This window comes from Phoca vitulina, unplaced genomic scaffold, assembly GCF_004348235.1.
Source record: "Phoca vitulina isolate PV1807 unplaced genomic scaffold, GSC_HSeal_1.0 scaffold53, whole genome shotgun sequence".
NCBI classification, from domain to species: domain Eukaryota; kingdom Metazoa; phylum Chordata; class Mammalia; order Carnivora; family Phocidae; genus Phoca; species Phoca vitulina.
The window spans coordinates 7611882-7630076 of record NW_022589756.1 but is presented as its reverse complement, the minus strand read 5'-3'; the positions used below and the strand labels follow the sequence as shown (position 1 = coordinate 7630076).

Genomic DNA, 18195 nt, shown 5'->3' with positions numbered 1-18195 from the left:
TGAGTACCCCAGTGATGGGGTGGAAGGGAGAAAATGAGAAAACAGAGTTTCCAAGACGAGGTCTCTCTATTTCTCTGTGTGGACACAATCAAACACATCCATGTACGAAAATCCAGTTTTGTATGGCAGGCAAAGTTAGGAGTCATAGCACCTTTACAAAAGAGGTTTGTAGGTACAGTAGACCTCCCTTATCTGTGATGGATATGTTCCAAGACCCCCCTATATAGCCTGCTTTTTCCTATATATACTTACCTATGATAAAGTTTAATGCATAAATTAGGCATTTCGTGAAAGTTGTCTCTCTCTATCTCAAAATATCTATGGTACTGCATTTGCCCTTCTTGTGATGACCTAAGATGATAAAATGCCTAAGTGATGAGATGAAGTGAGGTGAAGGACACAGCCGTTGTGACATAGCATTAGGCTACTATTGACCTTCTGGGGATACCTCATTAGGAGAAAATTGAAACCACAGATAAAGGGGAGCAACTGTGTTTTAAAGCTTCCAGTTGCCCTAGGCATTTGCTACAGGATTGCATGAGCCTACCAAGACTTTTGCCTGAAACCAGGTACTTCTGCGTCGGGCAAGATCACCACAGCCCTCTGAGAGCTCCATAGCAGGTGTGGCCCAAGTCTGGCTCTTACCTCTTAGGATGGTGACGTTGCGAAGGATTTCTCCATGCTGCGTGTCCACAGCCTTCATCTCCTCCACGATCAATGAGAGGTTTCGGACGTTGAAGTCCAGCCGCGCACTGAGCAGGCTGAAGTGCTCCCGGAGCAGGTCTGTGGTGCCCAGCATGAGGGAGACGGACTTGTTCAGGTAGTAGAGCTCCTCGGCGTGGGTGTGGAAGCCCAGCGTGCAGGAGAGCCGCACATCGTCCAGGTACTTGAGCATGCTGTGCACGTGGTTGTCGGTGGCATTGATGTTGGTGAAGATGGTGCCGATCTCGATCTCATGCGAAGTCATGCGTCCTTCTAGCGTCTCGAACCTCTCCACCGTGCGGTTCTGGGCATAGCGGGTGTGGTATTGCAGATCATGCATGTTCTCTTCGTGGTCGTCCAGGAAGGACGAGATGTTATCCAGCTGCAGCTGCAGGCCCATGACCTGCAGCACCAAGTCGTGCATGCTCTCGGCATTCTGGCTGATGCGCTGGGAGGAGACCCCCAGGGTGGCCTGGATGTTCTTGACTGCTTCTCCGGTCTTGGCTGTGGTGGTGCGCAGGCTGCTGAAGAGCCGGGTGTAGTTTTGCCAGTCGGTGACAATCTTCTGGAGGGTCAGGGTCTCCTCGTCAGTCTTCCGCCGGATCCCGTGGATCCACTCCGAAGTCTGCCCCACAGTGAAGTTGATCTGGTGGACTGTAGCCTTGACATCATAGCAGTCCTGGGTGAGGTCCTTCAGAGAGAGGTCCAGGCCAGCCGTGGTGGCCTGCCAGCCTCTCACCTGGGCAAGAAAGAGCCCCAGAGACTGGTTGACCTGGTGGATGGAGAATGAACAACTGCCCATCTCCTGGGAGATCTGACTGCTGGTGGTGGAGAGCAGCTCGTGGGTCTGAGAGGTCTGGTCCAGCTGCACCTCCTGGGCCAGAAGCATCTTCTGAATACCCTCCAGCTCCTCCTGCAGTTTTCTGATCTCTTGCTCCAGCTGCCCAGCCTCGTGGCAGAAGGAACAGTTGTTTGGGGCTTTCAGATCTTCAGGGGAAAGAGACAACATTTTGAGTTGCAGAAGGATCATGGGACAAAGTTGCTTCTTTACCTATTTCAGAGCATAATGGATTGTCAAGTGGCTTCCTGATCCCTCTTCCTATCCTAAGCCTGCTAGGAAATCCTTTTTGGAAAAGCCTTATCATCTCTATGAAATATTATTTTACCAAATGTCTTTACTCTGACATGAAATGTAGAAGTGGGGACATTTTTTTCCATCTCGCCACCAAATTCTCGAGAATATATACCTTCATAACTTTCTAAGGTTGCCAAGAACCACCCATTTACACTTTATCTTAGTATTTCTCCAAATATTTTTATATTTGCTATCGATAAACTTATGGGGAAAAGATGGTGTGGGGATTATTTCTCCCTGTGACAGTCGAGAAATGAGGCACAGAGAAGAGGCTTGCCAAATATCACTCAGCTAGTACTTTCTCTTTCTGTTAGGGCAGGCCACCTCTACACATTCTATTGTGGCTCCTTCTGTCTCAGTCTCAGAACGAGAAGGTCCCTGGTTAAAGCAGGAGATAAAGAGTATCATGAATTGGTAGGGTAGGGTAGGGTAGGGTAGACTTATCAAGAGGCTTTGGAAGTTCTTAAAAATAATTTCTGGGTGGCTGGGTGACGCAGTCCGTTAAGCGTCTGACTCTTGATTTTGGCTCAGGTTATGATCTCAGGGTCCTGGGATCGAGCCCTGGGTTGGGCTCCTTGCTCAGCGGGGAGTCTGCTTCTCTCTCTCTCTCTCTCGGCCCCACCCCCTGCTTGCACTTGCGCTTTCTTTCTCAAATAAATACATAAATCTTTAAAAAATAATAATAATCTCAGATACATAAGGATGACTGAGGAATTGAGTGTCTTTGGGTTCCTTCTCTACCTGTAGGCTCCAGCTAGATCCGTACCACTCACAGAAGCCTTGACCCCAGTGCTGGGTGAATCCCAGGGCAGCAGCCCTCTCTGAGTGGACAGGGAGGAAGGGAGCCATAGCTGCCTTTCCCTTGTGCCTGGAAGGCTGGTGAAGGCTGCCCTACTCCAGGGCACCATGGCCTGAGGTGGACACTCGCCCCTCCCCCATTAATACTGGTCTCCCTTCATACTCATGAGCACACCTGGATACTGGACACTTACCCAGTCCTTGGAGATTTTCCTGCATAGACATAAGCTTCTTGTCATAAATGGCCTGGGCCAGGGAGATGTCTTCTGAGAGAGAGTCCACTTTCCTGAAAACTGTATGGGAAATACAGATGAGAAACTGGGGCAGGGTCTTAGTTCAGAGAAATGGCAATCATTTATTGAGAAGGTATTTTTACCAGCCTCTCTGCCACCAAAACCTTTCACCCTTCTATGGGGCTTTTCAGTGGTGGTAAGGGAAGATGCTTCTTATGGCCAGAGTTCGTCATGCATTCCTTAAAAATATATATCTACATCTATCTATAGATCTAGGCAGATCTATATCTCTTTATACATCTCCCTTAAGTGTTTACATGTATGTATACATATACTTGTGTGTATATATGTATATGTATGTGTGTGTGTGTGTGTGTATACATATATATATCCCCCTCCAGATTTTAAAACTAGGACCTGACCACAGGCTAGACTAGAATAGGGAAAATTAAGAAAAAAAAAAACACAAAAAGAATATAAAAATTATTTTTAATCCTACCACTGAGAGATAATAGCCATCAATATCTTCGTGTATCTCTTAGACTCTTACTTTTCTCCATAACCATTCTGTAGTTACATAGATATATGTATACTCTTTTAGAAAACAACAACAGAAACCTGGAATGTTTGGAATATCTCATCTATTTTCTTTCATTTTGCTTCACTGGTATCATGTCATGGACATTTTCCTATTGAGGTTTAAATCACTTTTAAGATCATTAATTTTAATGTCTGTATCATACTCTATATAAATGACTCAGCGATTATATAAAAATCCCCTGTGGTTGGGGGACCCTTCTGAGCCTACAAATAAAACTTGATATGTAAATATGAGTAACACTTGTTCCTAGAAATAATCCTTATATTTGATGGTTGTGTGTATATGGTTATTCTCTTAGGATAAATTGCTTGAAGTAGAATTAATGGGTCGAAGGGTATTAATATTTTTGAAGTTGGACACATGGTTCCAAAGTGACCCCTAGGAAAGATTTTACCAGCTTATACCAGCTTCTCAGGGGTCAGTGCTGGCCAGGGGTTAGAGCACATCTGGGCAGCAGCAGGATCCCTGGCTTTCTCTAGCAAATGCCTGGTTGGATGGGGAAGTGAGAGCAGAGGACGGGGTAGACAAGATGCTTCCCACAGAGCCTATGAAGGTAAGTTCCGGGGGATGGAAAGACCCCCAACAACAGAGTTAGGGAGTGCAACTTCTGGTCCACATTTGCCTCAGATTTGTTGGGTATCTTCAGGCAAGTCAGTTAATCTTTCTGCAGCTTGACTGAGTCATCTGTAGAAGGAAAGTATGAAGCTAGATGACTTCTAATGTTCTTCTCAGCTCCAAAATTCCATTTTTTTGGAATCTCTGGCTTTTAATTAACATTGTACATCTCAGAGCTGTTGAGACTTAAATACTAGCAGTGACATGTTGAGAGATCCTAGGAACAGTTCCCTAGAGTTTATAGTATTTATTATTCCATTTGAGCCTTACCCAAATTAAAATTGCTTATATAGATGGGGGGGACAGAGGCATAGAGAAGCTGAATGACTTGGATTCCTATCCTAATGCTTTATAAAGTCTACCTCCAAGCCAATAGCCAAGGGTTCATTCATGTAATTCACCCTGTTCATTTCTTCACTGTGCATTTCAAGATTTGTAATCACATATTAATTTGTTTACTGTTTTCCTTACTTTTTAGATCTTATTTTTTTCTCATCCTTTCAAAATTATGTCTTATAATGTATACTAAAAAAAGTACACATATATAATTTATAAATAAATACGTATATTTTACAGGTGTGAGATTATCATTTTTTTCTTTCCTAATATGTAAGTATAAAAATTTTCAAACACAGTAATCAAGGCTTGGACAGTGACTGTCCTACTCGTACAGTGGGCAGTAGTGTATCTACTGTCTACTTTCTATAATTAACATTTTACTATATTTACTTTCTTGTACATCTGCCCATTTTATCTTTTTATCCATTCATCAGCCCATCTAATTTTTTGATGCATTTTATTTTGTTTTTTCTTAAAGATTTTATTTATTTATTTGACAGACAGAGATACAGCGAGAGAGGGAACACAAGCAGGGGGAGTGGGAGAGGGAGAAGCAGGCTTCCCGCTGAGCAGGGAGCCCGATGCGGGGTTCGATCCCAGGACCCCGGGATCATGACCTGAGCCGAAGGCAGATGCTTAACAACTGAGCCACCCAGGCACCCCTGATGTATTTTAAATCAAACTTTTTATTGATGGGGTGCACGGTCAAAAAAAGTTCATAGGTTATTGCTCTAGGCCTAGGGTTGGCAAAGCAGGATCTGCATGCCGAATCTAACCCAGGGTCACTTTGTTGGAACAAAGTCATCTCCATTCATTTATGTATTGTCTCTGGCTTTACGATGGCAGAGTGGTTTTGACAATGACCATGTGTGGCCCGTAAATCCTAAAATATTTACTACCTAGCCCTTTACAGGATATTTGCCAAATACCTTGCTCTAGATTATAAGCTCCATAAAGACAAGGCCTATATTTTATTAAGCAGTATATGCCCAGTGCCTATCACAGTTCTTGGCTTATAGTATGCATGCAACAGATAATCCAATTAAATGAATAAGTGGATTTTCCAAGTCCCTATGAGGAAGACTGATTTTGCTCAACCCTCTGGACTTTATCCACAGTCCTGACCATAGTACCTTGACAAGGACGGTCCACATATATACTCACAAATCTCTAGTCATTCATTTGACGAATATTATTGAGCACCTACCAACCAGGTCAGGATGGTGTCAGCTCTACTCTAGGGACTTGGGATACCCAGGCTGGAGACAAAAACAAAAAGGAAGCCTAAAATTCTCCCTGGATGCCCCGAATGCACTCCTCACCCGCAAATTATTATGATCTTCTGCTCATTCACTCTGGATCTTAGGGCAAATCATTTCACCTTCCCAGATATGTGGAATGAGGTCGGCCTCCCATTTCGGGGCTCGTTGAGATGATTCGTGGATATCATGTATGCGCTAGGACCTGGCACTTGGTGGGCACTCCATCACTGTCCACACCCTCTGAAGCGGGTCGGCGCCTGTGTTCCACTCTGGGCTCAGGCCTGTGGCTCCCGGAGCTTTATTCATGGTCCTGCAGGTGTGGAGAGCTGAGGCCCTATAAGGCCTGGCCAGGAACAGACTTGGGAAGTTCAGTCCTGTTTGCTACCTCATAATGGTGGACAGCAACTCCTCCCTCCTTCCCGGGCAGGATCTGGGCCCCTTTTCTGAGAAGCCAAGCCCCGTGAAGTGATTTAGTAGAAAGAAGTGGGGCTGAACGGGGTGAGGCGCTTGGAAAGTTCTTGAATCAACGGTCCTCAAACCTGGCTGCACATTGGGATCACCTGAGGGACTTTTATAGACTAGCAAGGCCAAGGTCCTACCCAGAGATTATGATCTCACTCATCTGGAGGGAGGAGCTCTGACGTCGGTATTTTCAATGCTCTTTGAAGGGTTAGAATCCCCCAGACAAAATGGAGAATTGCTCTCTCTGATGGTGAAATGTGAGGGACTCACCTTGATGTTCCTATCACCTGGTACAAAGTAGGTGCTTGGCTTCTGTTGGATTAGTTAAAACCGTCAGGACTCCTGGGACATGACTAGAGTGTCTATTCTAGTCATTAGCATGCTGGCCTCTTGCCCTCAAGCCAAGAAAGCCAGTTGCTGAATATCTCTAGCCAGGCCCGGGAGCAGGTGCCTCCTAGACTGAGGCACCCCCGCCCCCCCATTCCTCACTTGTCTCACCTGAGTCCCGGCCTTGTCCCCAGTGTCTAGTCCATCGGAACAAACAAACTACTGGCCTCCCTTAGGAAAGACATCTGGATTTTCTCAATCTGAAGCTGACTGGCTTGGGACTGCAGCGAGAAGCCGTCAAATTCGTTTCCCTCCGTTTAGCATGATCTATTAGCATCCAGAAGGCAGAGGTTGCCCGAACCTGGCTGTGCGCCACCATCTGGGTTGGCTACCATAGCCATACAAGCTGTGGTGTGTATGACAGCCACCACACTCCAGGTCCCTGGCCTTCACCTGCAGGGCTCCGCTCTAACCAGCGAGGTCCAAGTGAGACCCAGGACTTTGCATTTTAACAAAGACTCGGGATGACCTTGACGCAGGCAGCCATCCGACCTCACAAAGACCATGGAAGGGGCTTCGAAATCGCCCAATCCGGGGATCTCAGCCCTGGATGTACATTACCTGGGCGGGGGGCCCAGGCACCAGTATTTTTTCAAAGCCCCCAGGTGATTCCAACGTGGAGCTGAAACGGGGAAACACAGGGCTGGTCCTGTCCTCTCATCTTACCAGTAGGAAGACAGAGGTCCCGAGAGGGGAAGTGCCTCGCTCAAAGCCACACAACTACTTACGGACTGGAAATCAGAGGCCAGTCTTTGAAGTCTGAATCAAGTATGAAGATTCCCCAGCCAGAAAGATGCTGGCCTACCCCGAGGCTGCGGGGCGCCTGCACTCACCCAGGGAGGCCAGCACGGCCACGGCCACTAGCAGCAGGGCCAGGAAGAGGTAAAGAATCCGCACCGATGTGTGCAAAGACAGGTTCTTCTGGCAGCGGCTGCAACGGGGCCCCGGCCGGTCTGTTGGGGGACAAAGGAGACCAGTGGCTGAGGCTGCAGGTGAAGGTCCAGGTTCATGTTCCCGCTCCGACCTATCTCATCACCTCTCAAACCAGCCTCAGAAGGGGAGTTGTTCCCCATCCTCATGTCTGCCCATCTCACCGTGTTCTCTCTAGGTCCTCGAGCTTTTAGCAATAGAAGAGACCGGAGTCGGGGTCTTCAAAGAACACCCCCATCAGTGCCATCCTCTCTCTTAGGGCAACATCAATGGGCCCAACCTCTTCCTGACACATTGGCCTTATGATGGTCCACAACATGGGGCAGCCGGCCTGTGTCACCATTGGGTGACTAACGTGTCCCACTGTGCCTAGGATATTCTGGGCTTTAGCCTCGAAAAATCTCCTATTGTGGGAATTCCTCAGTATGGGGCCGACCAGTCACACACCCTGGGAAACCCCTCAGCCCCCAAACGTCTCAGGTGACAAGGAGTTCTCCTGGAAACGGAACGAACGGTTTTAGCCCACCGGCTGGGTCCCTGGTATGGAAGAAGAAGGAAGCCAGGTGGCCAAGGTCCAGTAGGAATGCAACTGTGAAACTGTTGTGACATTTCTAAGGCAGATTCGACTTCAGCTGCACATTATGAGTACTGGGAACGTTTAAAACTCCTGATGCCCCTTTCCTACTCCAAACCAAAAGGAATCAGAATTTCTGAGGGCTGGTCACAGGCTTCCTGGGGTGATTACAATATACAGCATGGGTTGAGAATAGCTATGCTAGTCTATCCTGAAACCCACCCAGAAGCCCTCCTCTAAGTAACAGTTCAGGTGGCATTGGTTTCTGAGATTATCCATTATCCATCAGGTGGGTCCAGAAGGTCAAGGGGATGAGCCACTTGGGTGGCATGGGATATGGTGAAGGGGACAGTTCTGGGCCAGTTAGAGGACAGGCTGTGGGGGAGATGGCAGAGGTCCCTGACTGGTCTCAGGAGGAGCCTGGAGACAGATGTCACTTGTGTCAAACATTGACGTCATCTACACCGCATAACCCAGGCCGATGCAACCCTGCCCTTCTACCCTCCAGGGAGCAGTGGAGAAAGGACAGCCAGGATTTTGAAGCCATGTGGAGAAATAAGTCACCAGCCTAGGGATGGGGACAAGGAGATCAGAGGGCAGCCCCAGGGCCCTTACCCTCTGGTGTGCATGGGAAGGTCGGCATGTCCTCGTCGTCACCAGCCAGCTCCTCTTCTGTAACACACAACGCATCTCCGTCGCCGGTGGGCGACCTCACTGTGATGGAGCCAGTGCGATCAGACCCGGGGTGGGAACCTGGAGCCACACCCACCCCTCTCCAGCTGCCCCAATCCCCACACCCCAGGCCCACTCCTGCCCTTGAATCCAAGTCAGCCTGCTGGAGCTCCAGGTGGCCGGACAGTAAGCAGAGGAAAAGGGAAAGGAGGTAAGAATCAAGTGACTGAGGAACTGAGATATCCCAACACATGTGGGTAAGGAGATGTTCTGATCTCCCACAGGCTGGTAAAGATACACAGGCCAGCTCAACTGCCTGTTGTCTTCTGCACCTTGCTCAAACCCTTGGGGTGGAGTAAGAAGGAATAAGAGCCGGTTGTTTGATCCAGCTCAGCATCCTTCCATTTCCCGGCACGTGGTAACACAAGCAGAATTCCTTTGCTCCAAGGTCAAGGGTGAATCTGCAAGACTCTGCATCCAGCCCAGCTGGGGGCCTGCAGAGAGGAGGAAGTGGGAGCGAAGAGGATAGGAGATGGTCACAGACCTCTGCCTCACACACTGCCTCATCCGGGACCTGACAGGGTGTGGAAGGGACCATGGGAGGAGTAGGTCTCATGTGGGAAGGCTGATCTGGTACTGGTTGCCTGGGATCATGTGTTCCTTAAATAAGACCTAGGTGATGGATTCCCTCATTCAGAAGAGTGCTCTTGCCCCCAGACACCTCATACCTCCTCCTTACAAGACCTGGTCTTGTGTAAATGAGGAGGAGAAAGATGCCCAAAATAGGCAGAGTGAGCCAAATTTCCAAGTGGGTGTTTAAGAATTGAGCTAACCAGTGCTTTTGCCCTGGGAAGTGTGTGTGGGGCAGGGGGATGTGCAAGCTGATCATGACAACCAAATTCCCGGGAGATGTCTGTTGAGGGGATTTTTTACAACTATGCCTCAGGGCACCTGGGTGGCTCAGTGGGTTAAGCGTCTGCCTTCGGGTCAGGTCGTGATCTTGGGGTACTGGGATTGAGCCCCACACTGGGCTCCCTGATCAGCGGGGAGCCTGCTTCTCCCTTTCCCTCAGCCTCTTCCCCCACTTGTGCTCTCTCTCTCAAATAAATAAAATTAAAAAAAAAAAAACAAACTATGCCTCAAAATCCAGAGGCAATAAAAGAAAAAACTGATATATTTGACTATATGATAATAAAATGCTTCTGCATGACCAAAAAACTGGGAGAAAATATTAACAGTACATATTACAGATAAAGAGCTAATATACCAAGTTTATAAAGAGCTTTAAAAAATTCAAGAAATGGAATGAATTCAGTAGTCACAGGATACAAAATCAATGTATAGAAATCTACTGCATTTTTTTAAATGTAGGTTCCACACTGGGTGTGGAGCCCAATGCAGAGCTTGAACTCACGACCCTGAGAGTGAGACCTGAGCTGAGATCAAGAGCCACCCAAGCACTCCTGTTGCATTTCTATACATTAATAATGAAGCAGCAAAAAGAGAAATTAAGGAATCAATCTCATTTACAATTGTGCCAAAACCAATAAGATACCTGGGAATGAACCTAACCAAAGAGGTGAAACACCTATACTCTGAAAACCATAAAACACTGATGAAAGAAATTGAAGATGACACAAAAAAATGGAAAGACCTTCCATATTCATGGATTGGAAGAACAAATATTGTTAAAATGTCTATACTACCCAAGCAATCTACACATTTAATGCAATCCCTATCAAAATACCAACAGCATTTTTCACAGAATGAGAATTAACAATCCTAAAATTTGTATGGATCCATGAAAGACCCTGAATAGTCAAAGCAATCTTGAAAAGAAAAACAAAACTGGGAATATCACAAAGCTAAATTAATCAAAATGGTATGGTACTAGCACAAAAATAGACACATAGATCAATGGAACAGAACAGAAAACCCAGAAATAAACCCACAATTATCTGGTCAATTTATTTTTGACATAGGAGGAAAGAATATGCAATGGGAAAAGGAGAGTTTCTTCAACAAATGGTGTTGGGAAAACTGGACAGCTCCTTGTAAAACAATGAAACTGGACCACTTTCTTACACCATACACAAAAATAAACTCAAAATGGATTAAAGACCTAAATGTGAGATGCGAAACCATAAAAATCCTAGAAGAGAACACAGGCAATAATTTCTCTGACATCAGCTGTTACGATCTTTTTATAGATTTGTCTCCTGAGGTAAGGGAAACAAAAACAAAAATAAACTATTAGGACTACATCAAAATAAAAAGCCTCTGCATGGCGAAGGAAACAATCAACAAAACTAAAAGGCAACTTACAGAATGGGAGAAGATATTTGTAAATGACATACAGATAAAGGGTTAGTATCCAAAATATATAAAGAATGTATAAAACTCAACACCCAAAATATGAATAATCTAATTAAAATGGGCAGAAGACATGAACAGACATTTCTCCAGAAGAGACATCCAAATGGCTAACAGACACATGAAAAGATGCTCAATATCACTCATCATCAGGGAAATGCAAATCAAAACCACAATGAAATATCACCTCACTCCTGTCAGATGGCTAAAATCAACAATACAATAATCGTTAAGTGATGGTGAGGATGTGGAGAAAAAGGAACACTCATGCACTGTTGGTGGGAACGCAAACTGGTGCAGCCACTGTGGAAAACAGTATGGAGGTTCCTCAAAAAGTTAAAAATAGAACTACCCTATAACATTATGATCCAGTAATCACATTACTGGGTATTTACCCCAAAAATACAAAAACACTAACTCAAAGGGATATATGCACCCTGATGTTGATTGCACGTTATTTATAACAGCCAGATTATGGAAGCAGCCCAAGTATCCATTGATAGATGAATGGATAAAGAAGATGTGATAGATAGATATATATGTCACATGGAATGGAAAATCATTCAGCCATAAAAAGAATGAAATCTTGCTGTTTGCAACAGCATGGATGGAGCTAGACAGTATAATGCTAAGACAAATAAGTCAATCAGAGAAAGACAAACGCCACATGATTTCATTTGTATATGGAATTTAAGAAATAAAACAAATGAGGGGTGCCTGGATGGCTCAGTTGGTTAAGCGTCTGACTTTGGCTCAGGTCGTGATAGCAGAGTCCTGGGATTCAGCCCCAAGTCGGGCTCCCTGATCAGTGGGGAGTCTGCTTCTCCCTCTCCTTCTCCCTCTGCCCCTCCCCCTGCTCATGCTCTCTCTCAAAAAAATAAATAAAATCTTGAAAAAAGAGAAAAACATCCCCTAAACAAATGAAAAGATGTTCAACTTTATTCATAAGATAAATGCAATTTTTAATTTTTTTAAAAAGTTTATTTATTTATTTTTTTTAGAGGTGGGGGAGGGACAGAGGGAGAGGGAGAGAGAGAATCTTAAGCAGCTCCACGCTGAGTGCAGAGCATGATGTGGGGCTCAATCTCACAACCCTGAGATCATGACCTGAGTGTAAATCAAGGGTCAGATGCTTAACCAACTGAGCTACCCAGGTGCTCCAAGGTAAATGCAATTTAAAACTACAGTGTGAAAACATTTCTCACCCATCAGATTGCCAAAAATGCAGAGGCTGACGATATACTCCATTGGTCACACTATGGGGAGTTGGGGTGGGAATGCAAATGGCCCAGACCTGGTGGAGGGGAATTTAACATATACATTTGCCCTTCGACCCCACAATCACACTTCTATGAATTTATCCATAATATACACCTCCAACAATCTGAAAACATATATGACAAGGTTATTCACTGCAGGATTATTTGTAATTGCAAAAACTGAGAATTATCTAAATGTTCAACTATGGGAGATTGGTTAATATACTATGGTTATATACACACAGTGGAACTCTGTGCAGCTATACAAACAAATAAGGAGATCTCTATTCACTGATATGGAGTCATTTCCAGGGGATATTAAATAAAAACAGCAAAGTGCAAAGGAGTATATATAGTATGCTATCTTTTTTGTGAGAAAGAAGGGAAAATAAGAAAACATGCATATATCTGCTTATCAGTCAAAGAAGAAACACAGGAAGGAAAAAAACAAAAGACAAAAAGTTGTTTCCTATGAAGGATGGGGTGGAGGAAATGGGGTGGTAGGGACACAGAAGGAGTGGCATTTCTCTGAGTGAAACTTTTGGTATAGTTTTGACTTTTGAAAACATATTAATATTTTACCTTTTCAAAAAATTAAATTTTATTGATCAAAAAAAAAATACCCCACCTAGAACCAAATGAACTTTACTTACATTCTGAAGGAATACAATAAGCATACTGAAGTGGGGGGGGGGGGGGTTGGGAAGGAAAGAAGAACTAATCTAATAAATGGGCTAAGATTATTTAATCTAAGTAAACTAAATTAGTTTTGACTATGCAATCTCTGGGATATGGCAGGGTATAATTGGGGAAGAAGTGCAAACAAATCTTAAATTTCTAAGGTAATTTTATTTATTATTGTAGCATGGGTAAAGCAATTCTGAAACTATTTTAGATTAATTCAAGACTGAGCAAACGAGGGATGCCTGGATGGCTCAGTCGGTTAAGCGTCTGCCTTCGGCTCAGGTCACGATCCCAGGATCCTGGAATCAAGTTCCTCATTGAGTTCCTTGCTCAGCAGGGAGCCTGATTGTCCCTCTGCCTGCCGTTCCTCTGGCTTGTGCGTGCTCGCTCTCTCTGACAAATAAATAAATAAACTCTTAAAAAAAAAAAAAGACTGAGCAAATGAGTAAATGCTTTGATGTGGTTTGGACCCTGGGTTTTTCATTATGGAAAAGGGAACCCAGAATTACACTTCCAGAAATTACACTTCCAGAAACATGGAACGGGGAGATAAGAAAGAACCCTTGGGAATGGACTGAAATTGAAGGTATCGACATAAACTGATAAGGTGCTATATGTTAATTAGCATGTATATATTCACGCTTATGTGCATATATAACATGTATATGTATCTGTATGTGTAGGTATACGTATACATAAACTTTGCTGAAAGGTCTAGGAAGCAAAGACACTGAAATCGCAATGAACACTCTGAGCAACCCAGATATTGGTGGTTAATACCATTTCCCACTTGAAAAAAGCCAGGGGTCCTTGGAGAAATGGCTGATTCTAGGGTTGGGGTAGAAGGTAGGTAAAAGATGAATCTGGAACATCTTATTTCAGAAATTAAAAGAATACTAAAAAAAATGATAGGGGCATGTCATAAAGAAACAGAAACCATCCTGAAGATGTCCTCACTGGCCAACTCTGGAATAATTTGAGCCCTAAAATAATTAAGTATAATAATTCTATTGTAAGTCATTGAAAAAATAGGAATTCATGAATCCATACCACTGATAGATAGATAGATAGATAGAAAGATAGATAGATAGATAGATGATAGAAGGAAGGGCTCTTCCTTTCTTTTTTTTTAAGTTCTTAGTTTATTAATCCTCTCTTGAAAAATCTGCACCATCACTGCAGATAAAGTCACCGCGGAATCTTTACACCTTCTGTTGTCCCGTTCCCAGCTCACTGTTTGCCAGCACCAACCCTGGCTTTGCAGTCCCTCTGACTTTCTCCATTCTGTTCTTGGACTCCTTTCCTTCCCATTTTCTCGGGGTCTTTTTCTCCTCATACAGGCTGTATCTTGCAAGTCTATGTTTGGGTTCATTTTTCTTTGCATAATCCAAGGACTCACAAGTCATGTCAACACCAGTTGTCTTACCACCACCAAAATGGGTTCTGAATCCAAATATAAAGAGGCTATCTGGTGTGGTGTTGTATATTTTGGCTAGATTTTCCCCAAATTTCTGTCTTAGGTACTGTTGCCTTTCCTAGGTGAAGAACATCAGTGGCCATTTGTTTCTGCTGAAAGAGTCAGTGGGTCAAAAACTTCCTAGTCTGGCTAGTTAAGTGTGTCGTTCATGATGGCGGCCGAGTTTTAAGCAGCCAGGGAGGAAAAGGGAAAGGCTCTTTCTTACAGTAGTGCAGGAGCTGGGAAATCAGCACTTTGCAGCCATTATAGTAAAGACCAAATCAGGTAAGAACCATCAACAGATCCTACCTTTAGGGAAAATTTTGACGAAGAGCAATATATACGCATGGTCTTAAAGTGTCTTCTTACAGACGACTTCTTAGTTATGAGGGAGGGGGGAAGCCCCAGTAATTATTTCATGGGGAAATCAGGCAACACTCCGACCAGGTGATCAAAATGAACATCACCTATGAGGGACAGATGGACACTGTGTGCCTCCAGATGGGACAGCTGAAGCAACACACACCATCGTGCATGCAATTTATTGGCCAAGAATGCATAATCCCCAATCCAATCGAGCAAACATGAGAAAAACACAAAGTGAGGATCATCACATTAAAAGAAAGTATGTGGGAGGGGGGCTGTCTTTGGCAAAAAATGTCAGTCATAAAAGACAATAAAGGTGAAAGAGACAAGATGACGAAATGCAATCCTTAACATTAGACTGGATCCTGTGCTGGAGAGAGAAGGCAATCCGCAGAGGAGAGTGTTGGCCAGCGATAACACTGGAATGCACACTGTAGGGTAGATAAAGTATTAAAGCAAGTTCATGACGTTTACGACTGTACTCTGACATATTCCTATTCTTAGGAAATCCACCCTGAATGTTTAGAAGGGCCATGAGGTATGTGCTTCAGAAAAGATTATGTGTGTGTATACGTCTGCTCATATGCGTATGCGCGTGTGCATGGACACTTCACTGAACATCCTTGTGCATAAAATGTTACGCACATGTAGGATCTTCTCAAGATAACTTCCTAAAAATAAATTGACTGGATCAGACTGAAAGGACATTTTAATGTTCTGGAAACAAACGAACAAACTGCCATCTGGAAAGGGCATGCGAATTACACTCCTGCCCACGCAGCATATGATAGACACTGACGTTCTGGTCCCTCCCCGGTGGTTCTTACCATAAAAATAAATGTTTTTACAAGTTTAACTCAAAGCCTCTCCGTATTTTATTTTGCACATTTAAAAGCGATTAAGAGGCTGACCATTATCAAGTGCTTACAAGCCATTCTTTTCCATGCACTGTCTATATGTAGCCTTTGCCCATTTTTCTGTTGAGCTGTGGATTGTGTGTGTGTGTGTGTGTGTGTGTGTGTGTGTGTGTGTGGCTTTCGTAAGAACATAACTTTTTTATCACGTGTCTTGCAGATGTTTCAATATATTTATTTCTAAAAGTGTTAAAGCTTGCGTGTGCACAGGTCCCTGGCCACAGTGCCTTCCCCGGGTGGGGTGGGGGGCGGGGGGAGGAGCGGGGAGGTGTGGAAGGGCATTCACATTGTACCCCCTGATTAAATGGCAGAATCCTGAGGAGTCTGTCTGGATTCAGGACTCTTTCTTCCAGAGGGGATTTCCTTGACTTTTGCCAAGTGCCAGGGGAACTACCAGTCTGGGACCACTGTGGTTTGAGTGATTAAACTGGGTTGCCCAAGTATGCGCACTGAATATAAACTGGACCCCTGGCCCATGTGAGGGCAAGCTTGTATTTACCTGGCACAGCCCTTTCCACCCTCTGGACTCTCTGGAGACGTCTGGTTTCCTAGTCAGCTCTCTGGCAGGTGCACCCCCACCTCCTCCAACCTCTTGCCCCTCCCCTCCCCTTTTTTCCAAGGAGCAGACTGGGTCGGGGGGGAGCTTCAAAATCTTTAACCAGAGGTATGGGCTTTGACCAATCAGAAAAGACTGGGACAAGAAAACAAAATAAAACAGGTAGAATGGCTATCCCAGGGCTTCACAGGGTGACACAGTGTGACAGGCTTTCTGGTGGGGGTCTTCGGGCCGGCTGCCCCCCTCCTTGTGCCATTCGTAACCTTGTTCCTCCTGCACCCAAGACTCTAGGTTCCTGACATCCAGCTTCTGTATTTGTTGAATGTGGGTTTCAGCTCCTAATTGGAATTTTTTTTTCTTGGTCTTCAGAAACTTCCTCAGTTTTCTTTCAACTTTAGCTATGCATTTAGTAGTCCGCTTGTCGTTTACTACCTAAACTTCATAATCCAAGAATATTTTAAGCTGGGAACGCTAGAAGTAGAAGCTTGAAGTTTTGTTTTTCTTTCTTCCCTTTTATAATGTGATAAAAATTTGGGTCCTGCCCTGTGGCAATCTTCACAACAACCCTATAAACTTTACAGTCTAAAGTGTCACTTCTATGGACAAAAAGACTGAGGTTCAGAAAAGTTAAGACTGTTGCTTAACAGCACACAGACTATGCGGTGAAGCTGAGATCTGAACTCAGAAATATTCCCTGCCATACCAACTGCCTCCTCGGAGAAATGAGCGAAGGTCCCACAGGTGCAAGAAACCTGGCTTCTGCAACAAGGTGAGCGGGTAGGATTGAAGGGGGCTGGTGCCGCCCGAGCATGTGATGGCGGCTCAGGGGCTCTGGCCATGACCTGGAAGCAGCCTGAGTGGCCCTGAGACCTCATTTCCCAAACGCTGTGCAGCTGTGACCACTGATCAGGACGGGAGCCAAGAGGCAGAGGGGCAAGGACACTAGGTCAGTGAAGGCAGCCCTAAATGGGCTCAGGAGGGGAGGGATGGAGGGTGACCCCAAGTTAAAGATGCCGCCATCATGCCTTCTGCTTGTCCTCCAGGTCACAGTTTATGCGTCACTTCCTCAGTGGCCTTCCTTGAGCTCCCAGACTGGACCCGTCCCTTGTTATAGATTCCTGGGCATGCTCTGTGTCGTCCCATTGTAGACAGCAATATACCTTTTACTATTTCTCCAACAGCTCTCTTCTCCAGTGTTTAAGATCTGAGGGCAGGGGATGTGTCTGTCTTGTTCTCTGCTTTATCCAAAGACCCGAGTGCAGTGGATGGCACTGCAAAATGCTCAACAAACACGATTTTAAAGGAATCTATGAATGATTTTACATGGTATGTCCAGTCACAAGTGGGTCTGGGCTTGCATGTGGACTCAGCGGGGAGCTGGGTCAAGAGACCAAGGCTAGTGTCCCACTCTCAAAGATTGAGCTAATTTGGGGGGGGAGGGTGGAGAGCTGGGCTCATAGCCAGTATTGCATTTGGTCCTTATGACTAGCCTGAGAGATAACAGGGTGGGAAGTCATTCTCCCCATTTTACAGGTGAGGAAACTGAGTTGGGGGCAGGGGGTTACCTTTTAACGCCTGGCTACAGTCACAGAGCCGGCCGTTGGCAAAACCTCCTGAATCCTGGCTGTTTTCCTTTCCACTGTAACAGCCTCCAGCTAGCGTCTCTCCACTAGAGCGAGTGTGTTCTCATGTGTGCATGAGCGTGTGTGCGTGCACGTCTGGGGAGGGGGGGTCCACCTGCAGAAGGAGGGCTGACATGGCAGCTACCACTGATCCCCTCATCAATAACCTAGGAAATCAACCTTGCCAGCACTGTGTTGTCTCAGGCTGCCATCCTGTCATCAATCTACCAACAGTTTACAAGGGTAACTATGCCT

The 18195-nt window shown here is 45.1% G+C and overlaps 1 protein-coding gene across 2 annotated transcripts in view; it reads right to left on the bottom strand.

Moving 5' to 3' along the window:
- Positions 1 to 18195, bottom strand: part of SCARA3 (scavenger receptor class A member 3) — a 48523-nt gene that overhangs the window by 17955 nt on the left and 12373 nt on the right. The window contains exons 2-5 of one of the 2 annotated variants that reach the window (XM_032389003.1): positions 8654 to 8752; positions 7368 to 7487; positions 2830 to 2928; positions 646 to 1689 (exon numbers count right to left, since the gene is read on the bottom strand). In XM_032389003.1, coding sequence (XP_032244894.1) covers positions 646 to 1689; positions 2830 to 2928; positions 7368 to 7487; positions 8654 to 8752 — 1362 coding nt within the window. The remainder of the gene's footprint in view (positions 1 to 645; positions 1690 to 2829; positions 2929 to 7367; positions 7488 to 8653; positions 8753 to 18195) is intronic. The other variant, XM_032389004.1, reaches the window with a different exon arrangement.